At 44.1% G+C, this 21,020-nt stretch overlaps 1 protein-coding gene across 1 annotated transcript in view; it reads left to right on the top strand.

The window, feature by feature from the left end:
* The window catches only part of KDM3B (lysine demethylase 3B), a 101,596-nt gene that overhangs the window by 42,171 nt on the left and 38,405 nt on the right, over positions 1 to 21,020 (top strand). The window contains exons 7-8 of the mRNA XM_069764317.1: positions 9,085 to 9,648; positions 17,328 to 18,480. Of these exons, the coding sequence (XP_069620418.1) occupies positions 9,085 to 9,648; positions 17,328 to 18,480 (1,717 nt within the window). The remainder of the gene's footprint in view (positions 1 to 9,084; positions 9,649 to 17,327; positions 18,481 to 21,020) is intronic.

The raw sequence follows: 21,020 nt of genomic DNA, 5'->3' as shown, positions 1-21,020 counted from the left end.
CCGCGTTTTTCCCGATTAAAACGCTATAAAACCGCAAAAAAACCACATATAATAAGCATCCCATCATTTAGAATGAATTCCGCATGTTTTGTGCACATGATGCATTTTTTTCCGCGAAAAAAACGCATCGCGGTAAAAACCACAGCATGTTCATTAATTTTGCGGGTTTTTTTGCGGATTTCCCACTACAAAATGCATTGGGAAATGTCTGTAAAAACTGCGGCAAAACCGCATGCAAATTTCTTGCGAATTTCTTGCAGAAAATGTCCGGTTTTTCTCAGGAATTTTCTGCGAGAAATCCTGAACGTGTGCACATAACCTAAAGGTTGTGCAACCAAGTATTAGGCTGAGGGTGCCAATACTTTTGTCTGGCCCATTTTTGGAGTTTTGTGTGCAATGATCAATGTTTTGCTTTTTGCTTCATTCTCTTTTGTGTTTTTTCATTTAAGACAAATGAAGATAATAATACCAAAGAATTTGTGATTGCAATCATTTTCAGGAAGAAAATGAGTATTATCTGACAGAATTGCAGGGGTGTCAATACTTTTGGCCATGACTGTGTGTGTGTGTATATATATATATAGCCTTGAAAGGCTTGAAAATTAGTCTTTTTCCCCGTTAAAAGTAGAGATAACAAAAAGAAATATGGTATGGCTAAGTCCAGAAAAGTTTGATCTATCAAAATTAAATTATTAAACCTTTTTTCTCCTTCGCCTCATTGGGGGACACAGACCGTGGGTGTATGCTGCTGCCACCAGGAGGCTGACACTAAGTAATACAAAGAAAGTGATCTCCTCCCCTGCAGTATACACCCTCCTGCTGGATCCCAGCTAACCAGTTCTTGCTTAGTGTCCGTAGGAGGCACACGGACAGGTCTGCTATTCAGACCCAAAGAACTCTTTTTACTTTAACCTTATACAACGGACGAAGGGGGCGACGGATTCTTTCATGTTCCGATCTCCCCCGAACCAACAACAGGCGAGCACGGGAGTTTCACCTCTCCGTATCCTCTCCTGCGACGTGGGAAGCCACTGCCTGAGCTGATTTTAGGGGCGACGGGCCCCTTCTAGGGCACCGATCTCCCCCCTCCCTTATCAGACGAGCACTGGAGTGTCACCTCCAGTATCCTCTTCTGCAGCCAGGCCTATTGCCGGACATTCAGCCCTGTCCACCAGGTCTTACCCTCGGCTGTACAGAGGCACCTTTCAGCGTGGCGTCCGTGCAGCCCCCACTGCACCACCACTATTAAGAGCGGATGGTACACGGAGGCGGACGGTTCCTCTCCACCTCCCTGCTATAGGAACGATGGATTGAGGACTTTTCTTATCCCTGCACCGTCCAAACAGCAGCAACAGCACAGGATCTTTTCTCAACCTCTGACCTGCTGAACAATGCTGCATACTGGGGTAAGTGCTGGGACTCGAGCGGTTGGAGGGCTCTTCGCATCTGGCGTTTTTTTTCCCTCGTTCGGCGCCGGCTGGCTTCAAAAATTTAGCCCCCGGCTTCGGGTTTGTGTAGGCCGCAACCCGGTACTCTTCAGGCTCCGCCCCCCTATTCAGGCGCCTCTCATTCAGGACGAGAGCTCTATTCTCGGCGGCCATCTTCATCCTCCTGCCATCTCCGGACACGAGCTCATCCGGAAGTGGCCACTGCATCGCACCGGCGGTACTCAGCGCTGAACACAACGCTATTCCAGACGGGGGGCTCAGAATCTCGGTAAGGAGAATCCTCCCCTCCCCCGCACGCAGCGTTCCCTCTTTTTTAATACTTAACACCTGCAATCTCTGGTTGTCCATGCAGCCTCTGGTCTTAAAGGCACAGGTCTTAAGGGTACATGACCGCATTCCCTGGCCTTAAAGACACATGCCCCTTATAGGTACATTACCAGCATTCTCTGCTCTTTAAGTCAGGACCAGCCAGGAGCCGGTCACCTTCCACAGAGTACTTAGTTCAAATGAGCTCAGGAGCCCTCCGCCGCCGCCGATCCTGGCTCCGGCTCTTCCCAGAGTACCTGGTTCCCCTCAAGGGGCTTCACCTCTGGCATAATCTTTGAAAAATGCCCCGGTCTTAAAGGCACATGACCAGTATTCCTGGTCTTAAAGGCACGTGACCAGTATTCCTGGTCTTAAAGGCACGTGACCAGTATTCCCTGGTCTTAAAGGCGCATGACCAGTATTCCTTGGTCTTAAGGGCACATGTCCAGTATTACCTGGTCTTAAAGGCACATGACCAGTATGTCCTGGTCTTAAAGGCACGTGACCAGTAGGCCCTGGTCTTAAAGGCACGTGACCAGTAGGCCCTGGTTTTAAGGGCACATGACCAGTATGCCCTGGTCTTAAAGGCACATGACCAGTATGCCCTGGTCTTAAGGGCACATGACCAGTATATCCTGGTCTTAAAGGCACGTGACCAATATCCCCTGGTCTTAAGGGCACATGACCAGTATGCCCTGGTCGTAAAAGCACATGACCAGTATGCCCTGGTCTTAAAGGCACATGACCAGTATGCCCTGGTCTTAAAGGCACGTGACCAGTATGCCCTGGTTTTAAAGGCACTTGACCAGTATGCCCTGGTTTTAAAGGCACATGACCAGTATGTCCTCGATTTAAAGGTGCATGTCAAGTATGGCCTGGTTCTTAAAGGCACATGACCAGTAGGCCCTGGTTCTTAAAGGCACATGACCAGTATTCCCTGGTCTTAAAGGCACACGACCAGTATTCCCTAGTCTTAAAGGCGCACGACCAGTATTTACTGGTCTCAAGAGCACATCATCAATCCGAGGCTGGTCACCCTAACTGAGCTCTGGAGCCTTCCGCCGCTCATCCCCTAACCACAACCCATGGTTTCTCTGACAAGAGATGGAATCCCTCTGAACCCTCTGTGGCTCGGAGTGCTCGCAGGACCGATATACATGGTCCCTCTCCTACATGGGAGCCGTCGGCTAGCAGGGGCCGCAAGTGTTCTAGGAAATCGTACAGGCGTCTAGAAAACGGAAGTTTTCACTTCCTGATTTCTCCCCTATGATTTGTTGAGAACAACGCTGAATATGGATCGCATATTGCCTTGGATTGCCAGAGCTTCAGCAAAAGAGGGACTCTCCTATTTATACCATCAACAAATTGACGAGTGATTCACTGGACAGAAGCCTCTAAGTAGGTTGCCATACCTGGTCTGTTTTTTTTATGGGCGACGGGTCCTTTAAAAGGCACCGATTCCCCCCCCACATCTTCAACACACAAACACATGCAGTGTATGTATCCTCTTCTGCATCCAGGCCTAACGCCAGACAACCTGCCCTGTCCACCCGGGGACCTCATCTCTGGGGAGGTACAGAGGCACATATTTTTGGCGTCCGAGCACCCCCCTTTGTATCACCACTATTTAGCGGATGATGCAAGAAAGCGGACGATCCCTCTCCACGTCCCTGTTAAGAGGATGATGGATCGAGGGTTCCTAATTTTCTACTCTGCACGACGATGGCAAGAGACCTGCTGGTTGCAGCCCCGCATTTTGCCACTTGGCACACTAACCGGGTAGAATTTCTTGTGGTATACCTACCAGTATCTCCGCCCGATGTATCATCAATTAAAATACCACAGACTGTCGGATAGCAAATCTGGTGCGTTCCGTCTTGTGGTTTTGGGTTCAGCGCTCTCCACCACATGGGTTGCTTAACCAATAGTCTCCTGGTCAGAGACCTTAACTACTTCGATTCAAATCAAATCTTCTGAGCGGGAGACTAACAAGGGATCGTGTCTTTTCTACAGACCCATCCAGCAGTGGAAGCGTTGTCCAGGACAGTCTAGATCTAAGAAATCTTGGTTTCAAAAAGGAGGCAATGATAAGTAAAATCATTCCTGGACCTCAAACTTCTAACAACCTTTCACAGGGTCCTCCTTTTTTCAGATGGAGTTCCTCCGCTCAGCCATCGACATTCGGGATTCTTACCCTCACATGCCTATTTTTTCCCCTCTACAATAATCTCTTCGCCTTTCCATTCGCGAACAGCATTTTCAAGTCACGATTTTGCCCTTCGGCCTGGCTACCGCTCCAGAGTGGTCGCAAGGGTCATAGAGGTGGTCATGTGCTTCTTTCATCCTAGAAGCATGGTCGTCCTGCCCTACTTGGTCGACTTTCTAGCCGCTCTTCAAGGACTACGCTGAGTCGTCTATATCACTTGCAATACCCTCTCACTTGGGCTAGCAGCTAAACTCAGACAAGTTTTTTCCTCATTCCCCAGCCCAGCAGATCCTCTTTGAGGATGATCCTGCACAAGAAGGATGTTAATTCTCTCTCGAGTCAAGGTCGTGGCCCTTCAACAGGGAGCTTGTGCACTTGATCACTCATTCCCTCGGTTCATTCAATTCGCTAGGAGGGTCCTGAGGAAAAAGTCGACAATGGAAGAGGTATCTTTCGCTCCTCTCGTTTTCAGCAAGTGAATCAGGCTTTCAAAGTTAGTCTCTAAGCTCCATCCTCATCCAGAGCCTTCTCCTGGTCCAATGGTTATTAGGGAATACCGATGCCAGTCTTCTTCTCCCGATCATTTCTCTGGACATCCGAACGGTACGGCTAATCCTACAGCAGGTCCACTGCCTTTAGATGGGTCAACCATCCGTCTTCAATTGGATAATGCCACGGCTGTACCATACGTCAATCATCTAGCAGGTACCCACAGTCAAGCGCCATGACCGAGGTACCTCGCACTCTCTGATGGGCCGAGATCTATCATTCGGTGATCTCAACAGTACATATCCCTGGAGTAGAACACTGGGCGGCTGACATTTTCAGCCGTCGGTTTCTCCTCAAGTGAGTGGGAACTTCACTCGGAAGTCTTCCTTCAGATCTGCCTTCACTGGAGTACTCCAGTTGTAGGTCGGATGGCGCCCAAGCTGAACGCCAATGTACTCCAGTTCATGGGTTGGCCTCGAGATCAGAGACCATCGCAGTGCGTGCTCGGTTCTTCCATGGTACCAATTTCCATAACCCCTCTTCCACTACGTCTGAGGTCCTTTTGGAAGCAGAAAGGGCCCCAGTGATCCCGGGAGACCCGCACTGACCATGTCAGGTTTTCTCTCTTGCGGTGCTAGTATTTTTCCGTCTTAGTTCGACAAAACTGGAAATATGGTCTTTCTCGCAGGGAGCCTTCACCTGTAGTTCTTCCCTACCGCGTACCGTTAGATCCGTGGGACCTTAATGGTCCTGGGGATCTTACGGTAGACTCCTTTTTCGATCCAGAAAGACTTTACTATCAGGGAAGGTCACTCCCCCCTTTTTTTTTTCTCTGCGTTCTTGTCATCCGGATGAGTCTTCAGAGCTCGCCGCTCTGTTTTCTTTCAGTCTTTTTCTTATTACCATCATAGCAAGGTTGTCCTCAAGCCATCCCCTTCCCTCGTTGCCAAGGTGGTTTTCTATTCCCACTGTTGCAGGGGCATCGTCCTCTCATCTCCTTCGGCTTCAGTCCACAAAACGGAAGGGGTTCTCCATAATCTGGAAGAAGTAAGTGCTCCGAGCGGGTACGTATCGAGGACGGCGTCCTTCCGAAGGTTGGACACTTTACTTAGGCTTCTCGATGGTAAGTAGGCTTCCTGACGGTCACAGGAAGTGTTTAACCGTTTCATCAGCCATGTTAGCCTGGTGGATTCTTTTCACCATCCAGGAGTCCTTCCGTGCTAGATGTCAGCCTATCTCCCTGTCTGAGGGCCCTAGGCTCCAGACGTCGGAAGCACGACCGTAAGCTTACGAATTCCTCCAGTCCGCAGGCATTCTTGCAGCACTATAATTCACACACTTCCACAGATGTGAGTCTGGGCAGGTGGACTTTGCAAGCCGCGGTGGCGCACTTGTCAGTAGCGGTTGCGCGGCCTGATCTGATGTTGTCCCCACCCAGGGACTGCTTTGGAACGTCCCATGGTCTGTGTCCCCCAATGAGGCGAAGGAGAAATAGGGATTTTTGTGTACTCACCGTAAAATCCTTTTCTCCGAGCCATTCGTTGGGGGACACAGCTCCCTCCCTATTATTAGTTTGTACTTGTTTTTATCATTTGATATGTTATACTCTCCTATATATTGTGACATGCTATACGCTTATATGTTCTAATTGATCTCCTACTGCTTTTGCACCGAACTGGTTAGCTGGGGGCCAGCAGGAGGGTGTATACTGCAGGGGAGGAGCTAACTTTCTTTGTATTACTTAGTGTCAGCCTCCTGGTGGCAGCAGCATACACCCTATGGTCTGTGTCCCCCAATGAATGGCTCGGAGAAAAGGATTTTACGGTGAGTACACAAAAATCCCTATTTTTTTTGTATTTATAACTTTTTAGTGTATTTATTAGTTTTCTTAAGAGACTTGAACCTTTGATTGTCTGATCGCTTGTAATTTATACAGCAATAACACATTTTGCTGCCTATAGTAAATATCACAGTCTCCTTTTAAGCCCAGCCACAGGCTATATGAAGGGAGCTTATATGATGACATGCACAGAGGTCTTTATTATACCTCCGGCTGTCCTAAAAACTCATTGGCACCTTGAAGTCGCGTCATGGGAACGTCGATGGGTGCATTTGATGCCACTACCCATGCCAGTTTAATGTTAACAGGATAAATAAGTTGTCCACTACTTGAACAATTCCTTGTCATACCCCAAGCTTGGCCCTGATAAAATAAAAAAGCTCACACCCTCTTCCTGTGCCAGTGCCATTCCCACTGTGTCGGCACTCGCTCTCCCCGGGGTTCCTGTGCATTTGTGGCGCTGGTGTTACTGTCACTGCCTTCTGTTGAATTGAGCATGAAGAAAACAGCGATCAGCTGCAGCCTGGACTTCCTTTTCATGTTCACTTTGTCCAGATGCAGAGACAGTGACTCCAGTGCTGATTGGGCTCTGGGGATCACATGTCACAACAACTGCACAAGAGCGAATGCCGACACTGCCAGAACAGCACCGGAACAGGAAGTGAGTATAGGTTTTTTTTATTTTATCGGGGCCAAGCGTGGGGTATGAGGAGGGGTTGTCCTATTAGTGTACAACTCCTATAACGGTCATGGGCTTAGTTCTACTCCACCCATGACTGTTAGAGGCAGGTCCTAGCTGTAACACACATCCACTACCCGCTGATGAAACCCACTACCAACTTGCGATGTACATGTACAGTGGTTATTGGTAAGGATTTAATAGGAACTGTTGGGTCTCTGGGGGTTGGTCTAGGGATGGGGTTAGTGCTCGGGTTGGGGCTAGGGTTATATTGGGGTTATGGTTGGGGTTAGGGCGGAGGTTAGGGTTAGGATTATAGTTAGAGTTGGGGTTAGGTTTGAGGCTAGAGCTATGTATTGGGGGATTTCCACTGTTTAGGTACATCAGGGGGTCTGTTATGATTAGGCAACTCAGTACCACAGTGAACATAGAGGTCAGAGCACATACAGTGATCTGACAATAATCCAAAAACATAGAACGAGCTCTGAGACGTGGGAACTCTGTTGACCGCAATCCCTAATCCTATCCAACAACACTAGAGGCAGCCGTGGATTGCGCCTAACGCTACCTATGCAACTCGGCACAGCCTGAGAAACTAGCTAGCCTGAAGATAGAAAATAAGCCTACCTTGCCTCAGAGAAATACCCCAAAGGAAAAGGCAGCCCCCCACATATAATGACTGTGAGTAAGATGAAAAGACAAACGTAGAGATGAAATAGATTTAGCAAAGTGAGGCCCGACTTTCTGAACAGAGCGAGGATAGGAAAGGTAACTTTGCGGTCAACACAAAACCCTAAAAACCACGCAAAGGGGGCAAAAAGACCCTCCGTACCGAACTAACGGCACGGAGGTACACCCTCTGCGTCCCAGAGCTTCCAGCAAACAAATAGATAAGCTGGACAGAAGAAAAGCAAACAAAATAGCAAAGGAAAACTTAGCTATGCAGAGCAGCAGGCCACAGGAACGATCCAGGAGGAAAACAAGTCCAATACTGGAACATTGACAGGAAGCCAGGATCAAAGCACTAGGTGGAGTTAAGTAGAGCAGCACCTAACGACCTCACCACATCACCTGAGGGAGGAAACTCCGAAGCCGCAGTACCACTTCCCTCCACCAACGGAAGCTTACAGAGAGAATCAGCCGAAGTACCACTTGTGACCACAGGAGGGAGCTCTGCCACAGAATTCACAACAGGGGTCTCCAAGCATGACATTACGTCCGCCCTGCCATGCACCCAAACAGTGGCTTTCCCGCACATACGGGGTATCGACGTACTCAGGAGAAATTGCACAACAAATTTTGTGGTCCATTTTCTACTGATACCCTTGTGAAAATAAAAAAAATTGGGTCTAAAGTACATTTTTTGTGACATATTGACCCCCCAAACTCCCTTCAAATGTTATGTTCTCCCTTAAAAAATGGTTTGTCAATTTTGCTCGAAAAATGAGAAATCGTTGGTCACATTTAACCCTTATAATACCCTAACAAAAAAAAAATGTTTCCAAAATTGTGCTGATGTAAAGTTGACATGTGGGAAATGTTATTTAACTATTTTGTGTGACACAACTCTCGGATTTATGGGCACACAAATTACAAGTTTGAAAATTGCTAAATTTCTGCCAAATTTCAGTTTTTTTCATAAATAAACGCAAGTCATATCGAAGAAATTTTGCCACTAACATGAAGTACAATATGTCACGAAAAATCATTGTCAGAATCTTTGGGATATGTTGAAGTGTTCCAGAGCTATAACCTCATAAAGTGACAGTGATCAGAATTGTAAAAATTGGCTTAGTCACTAAGGGGGTTTACAATGTTCTTGTCTAACTATTACACCACCTTGTGCGACAAATGTACGCCAAAATTATTGGAACATTTTTTGGCACACGGTGTCACATATTATATCATGCTACTTTTTGACAAACTGTGCTCCTTTTCAGCAAGGTAGCACACCCCTTGTCAGGCAGAAAGTGTCTAAAAAAACAACAATAATAAGACAATGTTTTTTGTGTGCAAATACTGTTGGAATTTTGTCTGCTGGACCTGCACAGAGCTGATCTGTGGGGTTGCCACCATTGTCCTTATCCTTATAAATGTTTGATTAATTATGTTTCAGGACTCATTATTAAAACTACCAAAAACAACAAAATCCAAGAAGAAAAAGGAAAATACAGATGGCCGTAGAAGAAAGATTCCTTTAGACGCAGATGGTGATTCTTCAGGCAAAAAACAGAAAGTAGAAAAGAAAGAGTTGGATAGCAATGGAGGTGATCCGAGTGAACTTACCAGGAGTTCCTGGACTAGTGGTAGTACTGCTGACCCTGCAGTGGAATCTAGATCCAAACACATGCTACATTTTGTTCCTCAAATTAATCGTAATATTCGCTTTGCAACTTACACCAAAGAAAACGGCCGTACATTAGTAGTCCAAGACCAGCCTGTTAGCGATGGAACACCTCTAGCCTTCCCAACATTTTCATCAATGGCCAGTCAAGGTACACTGATGCCAGAAACAGTACGATCAGCGAATACAAGTGCATCGCCGCCTGATAATCCTGTAAGCACAGCTGAAAGTTTAACATCTAGTGGAGTGACGGCAACTACAGTGAAAATATCTGACACTGCTCTTTCCAGTTCAGCCTCAGAAGAAAGCAAGAAACCTAGCTGGGCTGCAGGAGAGGTAATTATTTTATACTTGCTCCTTAATTTTCTAACCATTCTGATGTAAAAACTTTTGACAATTATGTTTTCTTACATGATTGCATGCATCTGGGGCTGATAATCATGTTTGCATTTGGGTTTCATTAAAATGTTTGCGCTGTTTAGCTATTACAGGCTGTATGTTTTCCTGCTTTGATGTGTTTTGTGGTCATAAATCAGCTGAGAGGATCTCCGAAAAGGGCAGATAAGCGGTGTGCATCAGAGACCTGGATTCCAGACATAGATGCAGGTCGCGTTAAACAGGGCTGTGGAGTCGGTAAGCCAAACCTCCGACTCCTCAATTTCCATGATACTAACTCCAAATCTGACTCCACGGCTCATACATGGCTCATGTTTGTGATAAATTTACTGTAGTAAAATGGTAACATCAGGCTTTTAATCATTATTATGGTACAATAATCAAACCATTTAGATAGAAATAATATAAAAATATATTTATTGGAATACAACTTTAGAACAAAAAAACTTTTGCATATTTACAATTTATTATACGTTATGCAGTAAGTGGAAAAAAAACAGTTTTCAACAAGAGCATACTGAATAACATTTGTGCAGTCTATGAATTTGTTCTGATAAATAGTATTGCCTCCATCAGATCCTCCTTCATAGATGACCTCAAATCTGACCTAATTATTTTAAGGCTAGAGAACAACCTCTACACTAATTTGGGTTGGTGGCAAAGTAGTAACCACATGGGCGACATCTCTAACAATTTCAGGGTATAAAGGAATTGCCTCGTGCACAGTCAGTTTTGATGAGCGATTGAAGTCTTTTACTTCTTTGAGAGCAAGTGAAAAATTTTGCTGAAATATGGTCAATCTGTTTTCTATGGGAGTGGAATCTTTTTCCCTGCAGCTTGCTCCATGTCGTCCAAATACTTGTCGAAATCAAACTCCTCATCTGTTGAGGATGAAGGAACGGCAGCAGCAGCACTGGCAGGACCCGAGTCCTCATGCTCTTGGCCATCCTGTAGCCCACTCATCCTAACTGCTACCTCAGTCAGAGCTTCTTTTCCTTTAGTAAGCTGTGGTCATCCAGCAATATACGATGACTTATGTCCATATAACAGCTGCCAGAAGAATTTTATTGTCTAATAGTAGTGTCTCTCTTCGTTTCATTGAAGCAGCAATGCCATCTTCGATTAAACCTCCTCTTTGGGACAGGCAAAACAACAAGTTCTTGCACTCCTTTATAAAAATGCCAGGAGTTAAATCCTCAGCTTGTAACTTTTTAGTCACTGTAAATAGGTGATGAAGCAATTCCTTCAATTCATCCACCTGTGTCCATAGACTTTCATCTAGTGTTACCTGAGGGTTGGCCGTATCTACAAGGAAGGTTTTCAGCTCAAGCAGTCGCTCAATCATTAAATAGGTACTGCCCTACCGAGTGGCTTGATCCACGATTGCCCCTTTTCCAGCACGTCTCCAAGATGGAATCAATTTTAGGGGTTCTGGCAGCAATAGCCAATTTACTCACTTTGCTAATTACAGGTCCAGCATGTCCTTCTTGCAGACTATCTCTTATTGCAAGCTGCAGCATGTGCACAACACAACGCATGTGATGAATAGGAAAGAGGTGTGAAGCAGCTTCAACAAGATCTAATTGTAAAGAATCAATTTGCTGTTCTTCTGTAGTAATATCTGTTTGTTCCTCTGTTATGGGAACAGGACTGTGGCCTTCCTTCTCCAACATACTGAATGTGAAATGTTCTTCTAGCTGCTGTTCACCTTCATTATTCTCATTCATCAGTTTAATTGTACTTATCATGTTTGAAGCATTCAGTTACAATAGCAAGAACCTGTTCTTTTTTTGAGTTCATAATCTTGCAGAACTTTTTCCACTAAGGTCTGGAGAAACTGGCTGCTGTGATGAGCTTTACTATCTTTTACTGCAAGCGTCTTAGTAACAATTTTGTTGTTGTCACAAACATATCGAACATTGATTGCAAAATAGTTCACTCTGTGACCGGCATCCATTTTAAGAAATTCAAAGCATCTCTTAAGAGTCTTTTTAAGATCTTCCTTTTGGTTAAGGGCTTCAACAAACACTAATTTTCTAATACTTTCTCTTTCCAGAGAAACACCAAGTTTGCTGGCTATTTCTCCATTAAGAGCTGTAAAAGCTGGACTTGCAAAAAATGATAATGGTACACTGTCCTTCACAACAAGCTCGATGAGCTGTCTTTTAAATACATCAGCTGTCATTGTTACAGTAACATTGTCACTTGCAAAATATCTTGTAACTGATGTTTGAGACGCTCTTTCGTTTTCCTTTGCCTGGCGGGAAGTGCTTGTCTCTGGTTTCTTGATGCTGCTGTGATCTTTCAATTACAGCTTTATAAACTTCTGGGTGGCAGCGTTGTAAATGTCTTTTTAGATTGAAAGCTCTTGAAGGAGCATTTTTATCACTGCCTGAGTATGCACTGATTTTGGCATCACAGCATTTGTTTTCATCTGGGTCCCTTATTCAGTGACACACAAAATGTTTTTTCTCAAGTCACTGTGAAATGCTCAAATACAGCTGACTTCATAAGATGCTTTGTTTGTAAAATATGTTGCTAGATAGCTTTACTCTGAACTTTCAATGTCAGGCTTGTCTCGGTACAGCTCACTAAATGCTTCATATCATATTTCTTCACAGTCTATGAAGAGGGATGTTTGTGCTGAATCATATTCCAGAATACGCACACACACACACACACACACACACACACACACACACACACACACATGTCCTCATCGATCCTGTGACTGCATTTCCGAATTTGATTTGTTAGAAAACAGTTTTTCCCCTTATATTCTATATATATTGTATATAAGTCATCAGAGCAGCTAATTTCTCCAAACATGAGCTAAGGGGAAAAACAAACTTAAACATCAAGCATACAGAGACAACACATACTGGACTATTGATTTATGCACAGTTTATTGAAAGTTTAGATATGCTTTAAGACGTACTTACCTTAATGATGCTTTCCTGTTCACTCCAGAAGTTCTGAGATGAATGCAGGCATTCCTTCCCTGTGTGTTAATTTTTTCCCCTTATCTGTAGAGAGGAGCTTCACTATTTATCATGAACATAAACTGCCGCTCAGATTCATCTCCGCTAAAAGTCTAGACCTTAGATAAGGAATAGGACAGACATTTTTAAGACATTTCATAACTTTCCCAAATTCTTATGAAAAAAATATTCCCTGCATTGAACTACTGTACCCAATTTATTATAGATTTTAGAAGTCTGAGTCAGTCCATTTTATACCAACTCCGACTCCACCAAAATGGGCTCCGACTCCACAGCCCTGGCGTTAGACAGAATAAACTATTAATGAATGAGATGGGAGTAACCCTTTAAAGAGAATCTGTCAGCAGATTTTTGGTATGTAATCTGATAGCAATATGAGGTAGGGACAGAGACCCTGATTTCAGCGATGCATCACTTACCTAACTGGGTGCAGCAGTTCTAGTCACAGTTTTCTCTGCTGCAGATCTAGCATAGCTCAGATGTTTAGCTGTGTTAACCCCACTCACTTTATAGTGACAGAGCTCATTTGGGGGCGTGGTTGGACTAGGATGCATGAGGCCAGTTGTCCTGTGGTTCTGATTAAAACTCTGATTTTAGTGAAACAACACACAGTCCAGTAGTGACACACAGCTGAAATCGGGGTCTCTTCTACTACATTATGGTGCTCTCAGGTTACATAGCAAAAACCTGCTGACAGATTCCTTTTAGTTAATACCAATCCTTACTATATACTCTGCGATCTAGCGCTGCACACTAAAGCATGTAAGTTAATTTCTAAATGTGTTTAGACAGTGTACAAGAAATACAACATTTTTTTAAAATAAAAGACACACTTTTTTTATCAAGGAAAAAATCTTGCTCAAAAGTGTGTGCGTCTTATTGTCCAGAAGCACCACAAGTAGCATCATGCTTCTTTTTATAGCAGAGCTGGTACATCAAATGGATCTTGTATCCCAATATTTTTTATTGCAAAAACTGAGAAAGTGACTTAATCCCTTCCCGACCTATGACGCATTTGCTGCGTCATGAAAGTCGGTGCCAATCCGACCTGTGACGCAGCGTATGCGTCATCGCGGGATCGCGTTCCTGCAGGTCGGGCTATGATCGCCATGGTGACCACTTTGTCACCACCCCCCAGATCTGATTGGAGCTAGCGTCCATGTGACGCTATCTCTCCATACAGATGTGGAGGGGCGGAGAAAACCATGGCTGCTTCGCTGTCCAGCTTCATGCCGTCCATGGAAGCTGAACAGCGAGGTGCCTGCTTGCTGCCCTGCCACATACCGCGATCGCCGCCAGGTACTCCTGTACTGCTGCCCTCCGCTCCCCCGCCATCCTATTCCATGCCCCCCGACCTCCGTTCCCTTCCCCCTGCCCCGGTGATCATCACCTGATCACCCCCCCTGCTGCTGCCGGCTCCATCTGCTGCTGCATCTCAGCCCCCCCCCCGCGCTTGACAGCCCCCTCCTGCCCCCGGTGATCACCCCGCCGCTCCAGTGATCACCCCCTGATGCCCCCCTGATCCCCCGCCCCGCTGATCTCCCCCCTGCCCCACTGATCTTGCCCCTTCCCAGCTGATCTGCCTAGCGGATCTCCCTGTGCCATCAAAGTCTGCATTCCAAAACGTCACTATTTCCCTTGCGAGCCCCGATGTGTGCCTAAGCAGTGGTTTACCCCCACATATGGGGTATTAACATACTCAGGACAAACTGGACAACAACTTTCTCCTGTTACTCTTGTGAAAATAAAAAATTGCGGGCTAAAAAAAAATCATTTTTGAGGGAAAAAAAAAATATTTTTTATTTTCACGGCTCTTATTATAAACTTCTGTGAAGCACTTTGGGGGTTCAAAGTGCTCACTATGCACCTAGATAAGTTCCTTGGGGGGTATAGTTTCCAAAATGGGGCCGCTTGTGGGGGAGCTCCATTGTTTAGGCACACATGGGCTCTCCAAACACGACATGGTGTCCGCTAACGATTAGAGCTAATTTTCCATTCAAAAAGTTAAATAGCGCTCCTTCCCTTCCGAGCCATGCCGTGCGCCCAAACAGTGGTTTATCCCCACATATGAGGTATTGGTGTACTCAGGAGAAATTGGCCAACAAATTTTTGGATCCATTTTATCCTGTTGCCCATGTGAAAATGAAAAAATTGAGGTTAAAAGAAAATTTTTGTGGAAAAAAAGTACTTTTTCATTATTATGGATCAATTTGTGAAGCACATGGGGGTTCAAAGTGCTCACTATGCATCTAGATAAGTTCCTTTGGGGGTCTAGTTTCCAAAATGGGGTCACTTGTGGGGAAGCTCCAATGTTTAGGCACACAGGGGCTCTCCAAACGTGACATGGTGTCTGCTAACGATTGGAGCTAATTTTCCATTCAAAAAGTCAAATGGCGCACCTTACCTTCCGAGCCCTGCCGTGCGCCCACACAGTGGTTTACCCCCACATATGAGGTTTCAGCGTACTCAGGACAAATTGGACAACAACTTTTGGCATCCACTTTCTCCTTTTCCCTTTGGGAAAAAAAAATTGTTGCTAAAAGATCATTTTTGTGACTAAAAAGTTAAATGTTCATTTTTTCCTTCCACATTGCTTTAGTTCTCATGAAGCACCTGAAGGGTTAATAAACTTCTTGAATGTGGTTTTGAGCACCTTAAGGGGTGCAGTTTTTCGTATAAATCAGGTTTATTGAAGCAAATAAACAATACAAACAATTGTACAGTGCTGAAACAATTGTTAAACTCGACGGGGTACAACCCGTAGATCGTACAAAAGGGGAAAGTCTCAGCAAGTATTAAATGTAGTTGGCCACTGCCAACGATAACACTTTCAAGTTAACAATGATACTTTTCATAGTTGAAACATATAAACAGCATCAAAGGCAATCAAGCATTACTAGCTATATTTAATCGTTTATATTAGTATAAAATGTCGCTAGATATAAGAAGTAAGCAGAAGTAGAAAGAAGTATAGAAAAGGAAAGAGGAGGAAACAAAAGAAGAGAAAAAGATTTTTAAAAAAGGGGGGGGGGAGGAGGGGGGGGGAAAGGAAAGCGGGTGAAGGTAAGGTGGTACGCTAGGTATGAGGAATGCGGCACCCCTCCCGGGCTGACCCCAGGCCCCATGTAGTGGAGAGAAGAACATTGAGTCACCAACATTGGCTTTAGGCCACGACAGCAGGCCAGAGAATAGGGGCAACAACCATTACGCAAACGCTCCCATATCGGCTCCAGATATGAATTAGGACCTGGACAACCATACGTCCAACTCCGGGGTCTCCCTGAATACAATCCATGAAGCCCAATTGTTAAAAAATTTTGCCGAATCCCCCATGGATTCACTTATCAATTGTTCCATTCTGTAAATGTTGTTAAGCTCCGCAACAAAATCTGAGCCTGAGGGGTAACGATCCTGCTTCCAGTATCTAGGAATCAAATTCCTGGCAGCCGTAAGAAAATGTCTGAGAAGACTCCTCTTAAAACCAGAGATCGACATGTCACACAGAGACAAGAGGGCTAGTTCCACTGTGGGTTGTATTTTGCGAAAGGATAATTTGTTATGGAGATCGAAAACTAGCATCCAGAATTTCTTTATGGGTGGACATTCCCACCATATATGGACATAAGTCCCTTTTTCTGATGTGCATCTCCAACAAATATCCGGTATCACCGGGAACATAGTGTGAACCCGGCAGGGGCATCTATACCACCTCGACAGAACCTTGTAACTCCTCTCCTGTGACACAGCCGACAGCGAAGTCCTAAAGGTGAACAAAAAAATCTTATCTCTTTCCTCTTGGGACAATGAAATCCCCAAGTCACTCTCCCATCTTGAGAAAAACGTTGGGAAGTCATGTGTTGGGGTCTGACTCTCCTGGAAAAGATTATATAAGAGGGACACCTTACGAGACGGGGGAAGGGGTGCAGTTTTTAGAATGGTGTCACTTTTGGGCATTTTAAGCCATATAGACCCCTCAAACTGACTTCAAATGTGAGGTGATCCCTACAAAAATGGTTTTGTAAATTTTGTTGTAAAAATGAGAAATCGCTGGTCAACTTTTAACCCTTATCACTTCCTAACAAAAAAAAAAAGTGTTGTTTCCAAAATTGTGCTGATGTAAAGTAGACACATGGGAAATGTTATTTATTAACTATATTGTGTCACACAACTCTCTGGTTTAACTGAACAAAAATTTAAAAATTGCGAAATTTTTAACATTTTTTTGCCAAATTTCCAATATTTTCACAAATAAACGCAAAAATTATCGACCTAAATTTACCACTAACATGAAGCCCAATATGTCACGAAGCACAATCTCAGCTAGGATCCGTTGAAGTGTTCCTGAGTTATAACCTCATAAAGGGACAGTGGTCAGAATTGCAAAAATTGGCCAGGTCATTAAGGTCAAAATAGGCTGGGTCATGAAGGGGTTAAAACAGAACTGAAAAGAGCATGTCTAACCTGAATTTTATCTATTATAGTATTTCCATGTTTTTCCAGTCTGGAGTCAAACTATACCAATTTGCCTTTAAGTTGTCTAAAACATTCTGAGACATTGCTAATTTCTACTTTTGCACATTAGCCCTTCTTATTTTGAGCCTTTTTGATGTATTGCAGAATTTCAGAAAAAGCGTGCCTATCAAAAGCGGTTTTGGCATGCCTGGACATCAACCAACCTTTGGAGAGGACAGGAACCAATCCAATGGCACAGTTCAAGGAAGCAAGCCTGTTGGCTTCCAATTTGGAACTGGTAATATCCAGGAAGATGCAAAAGAGGCTGATCTGTCTAAAAATCTGTTTTTCCAGTGTATGTCACAAAACGTTCCACCAAGTAATTACTTTACTGCCATCTCAGAAAGTTCTACAGAAGAACTTTCAAGCAAGGAAGGACTTTCTTCTACACTTTTCAAGCCAAAGGCTCTCACCCCACAGGAAATGAAAGCAAACACAAAACCACCTTTTTCTGAATCTATGCCGAAACTCACCCCTGCATTTCCTGGAAAGGTTTTACCCCCTCAACCACCTGAGGCCCATGAAAACCTTTTTCTGCAACCTCCAAAGCTGTCACGAGAAGAACCATCAAATCCATTTTTGGCGTTTTCTGATAAAAAGGACATTTCACCATTTGGCTTTGCAGCCCAGAGTTCATTGCCTGGAAATACTTCATCCTCTATTTGGCAAGACCAGCACAGAGCTGATGAACCCAGCTCTTTGCTGAAAACGAAACCCCTCTTTACTACAGAATCGCTTAAACAGTTACCCTTAACATCAGGTGCATCAGTAACTGAAACTCTTCAAAGTTCTACATTTTTGGGAAACGGACGGTCAAATTCCCCAGCAAATCAACCAATTGAGATGCCAACATTGGCTTCGAGTCCTACTGAAGATAAACCTGCAATTGGATCTGGGCAAATGGACAATCCATTGTTAAGAACATTCACTGCTTTGTCAAGTAGGCTTCAACCGGGTGTCCTCCCCTCATCAGAATTTTCTCACGATGGTAAAGCCGCTTTTGACTCTGTTAATAGGTTCACATTGGATGAACGAAGTCGGACGTCTAAACAGGACTCTGATTCCAGTACTAACAGTGATTTGAGTGATATGAGTGATTCAGAAGAGCAGCTGACTTCTAGGGCTGGCTTTAAGGGAATCCCAGAGCATCTTGTTGGGAGAATTGGACCTAATGGAGAGCATGTTGTGGACTTGTTATTAGCAAAAGGTAGAGGAAAACAGGTCCCAAAAGGAAGACCAAGGACTACTCCACTGAAAGGTAAGGAAAGGAAAAAATAAAAGGGTATTCATATCTTGGAAAATTATAGCATAGCCACAGGATATGTCGAAAATGTCTTGATAGATGTGGGTCCCAACGCTAGGATCTGTACCTTTTGAGGAGTTGGCGGCCTGTATCAACCACTGCATCAAGGTGGAGAACATATAAGTGGCTACACATGTATCACATTTCTGACTTGTGATGCACAATATTTAATTCCCAACACATGAGATACACGTACCTCATCAGCAAAAGGGAGTTCTCACAAAAGGCAGCAGATGTATATTTATGTAGAGATCGCTTGAGTGTTGTAGCACCCAGGATCAGTCACAATTGATCACAGCATCTAAACTCTTAGGGGTACCATCTCCTATCACATTGCGCTCATCACCTGTGATTTGATAGTGGACTGTGTTAAGGAAGTCAGTGACTTAACAATTGCCCCTAGTTCCATATCAGACCGCCGATCACATGTTAAAGTTTCCCTTGTAATTTTATAATGTCTAAAAATATTTATGCAAAGAGGAAAGAAAAACACAAAAATTGACAGCAACATTTAAATAAACAGCAAGAATCGCAACTGTTGCCATTCGCTGCTGTTATAAGTAGATGCCTTCTTCACACACCTACAGTACAGACCAAAAGTTTGGACACACCTTCTCATTTAAAGATTTTTCTGTATTTTCATGACTATGAAAATTGTACATTCACACTGAAGGCATCAAAACTATGAATTAACACATGTGGAATTATATACTTAACAAAAACGTGTGAAATAACTGAAAATATGTCTTCTAGGTTCTTCAAAGTAGCAACCTTTTGCTTTGATGGCTGCTTTGCACACTCTTGACAGTCTCTTGATGAGCTTCAAAGGTAGTCACAGGGAATGGTTTTCACTTCACAGGTGTGCCCTGTCAGGTTTAATAAGTGGGATTTTTTTGCCTTAGAAATGGGGTTGGGACCATCAGTTGTGTTGTGCAGAAGTCTGATGGATACACAGCTGATAGTCCTACTGAATAGACTGTTAGAATTTGTATTATGGCAAGAAAAAAGCAGCCAAATAAAGAAAAACGAGTGGCCATCATTACTCTAAGAAATGAAGGTCAGTCAGTCCAAAAAATTGGGCAAACTTTGAAAGTGTCCCCAAGTGCAGTGGCAAAACCATGAAGCGCTACAAAGAAACTGGCTCACATGAGGACCGCCCCAGGAAAGGAAGACCAAGAGTCACCTCTGCTTCTGAGGATATGTTTATTCGAGTCACCAGCTTCAGAAATCGCAGGTTAACAGCAGCTCAGATTAGAGACCAGGTCAATGCCACACAGAGTTCTAGCAGCAGACACATCTCTACAACAACTGTTAAGAGGAGACTTTGTGCAGCAGGTCTTCATGGTAAAATAGCTGCTAGGAAACCACTGCTAAGGACAGTCAGGCAACAAGCAGAAGAGACTTGTTTGGGCTAAAGAACACAAGTAATGGACATTAGACCAGTGAAAAATCTGTGCTTTGGTCTGATGAGTCCAAATTTGAGATCTTTGGTTCCAACCACCGTGTCTTTGTGCAATGCAGAAAAGGTGAACGGATGGACTCTACATGCCTGGTTCCCACCTTGAAGCATGGAGGAGGAGGTGTGATGGTGTGGGGGTGCTTTGCTGGTGACACTGTTGGGGATTTATTCAAAATTGAAGGCATACTGAACCAGCATGGCTACCACAGCATCTTGCAGCGGCATGCTATTCCATCCGGTTTGCGTTTAGTTGGACCATCATTAATTTTTCAACAGCACAATGACCCCAAACACACCTCCAGGCTGTGTAAGGGCTATTTGACCAAGAAGGAGAGTGATGCGGTGCTACACCAGATGACCTGGCCTCCACAGTCACCAGACCTGAACCCAATCGAGATGGTTTGGGGTGAGCTGGATCGCAGAGTGAAGGCAAAAGGGCCAACAAGTGCTAAGCATCTCTGGGAACTCCTTCAAGATTGTTGGAAGACCATTCCCGGTGACTACCTCTTGAAGCTCATCAAGAGAATGCCAAGAGTGTGCAAAGCAGTCATCAAAGCAAAAGGTGGCTACTTTGAAGAACCTAGAATATAAGACATATTTTCAGTTGTTTCACACTTTTTTGTTAAGTATATAATTCCACGTGTTAATTCATAGTTTTGATGCCTTCAGTGTGAATTTACAATTTTCATAGTCATGAAAATACAGAAAAATGTTTATATGAGAAGGTGTGTCCAAACTTTTGGTCTGTACTATATATAAAACATGTACGTAAAAAGCCAGTACCAGTGTCATCAGTGTTTTTCATCAATGTGTCATCAGTGTGTCCGTTTCTACCATCAATGTGTGTGATCAGTGTGTCATTTCCTGTACGGATAAAGAAAGAAATTACAAAGCTTTTCCTACACTTTGCAATGTTAAACAAGGATGCTATCTGTGTACTGTACGTGTTTTTCACGAACACATAGACTTACATTGACCCTTGTCATCCATGCTACCAGTAAAAAACTAATATGTATGTGTGTGGTTTGCATGGACA

Source organism: Ranitomeya imitator, chromosome 4 (genome assembly GCF_032444005.1).
Source record: "Ranitomeya imitator isolate aRanImi1 chromosome 4, aRanImi1.pri, whole genome shotgun sequence".
Classification (NCBI taxonomy): domain Eukaryota; kingdom Metazoa; phylum Chordata; class Amphibia; order Anura; family Dendrobatidae; genus Ranitomeya; species Ranitomeya imitator.
Note: the sequence above shows the minus strand (reverse complement) of the source record. Positions and strands in the feature narration are given on the sequence as shown.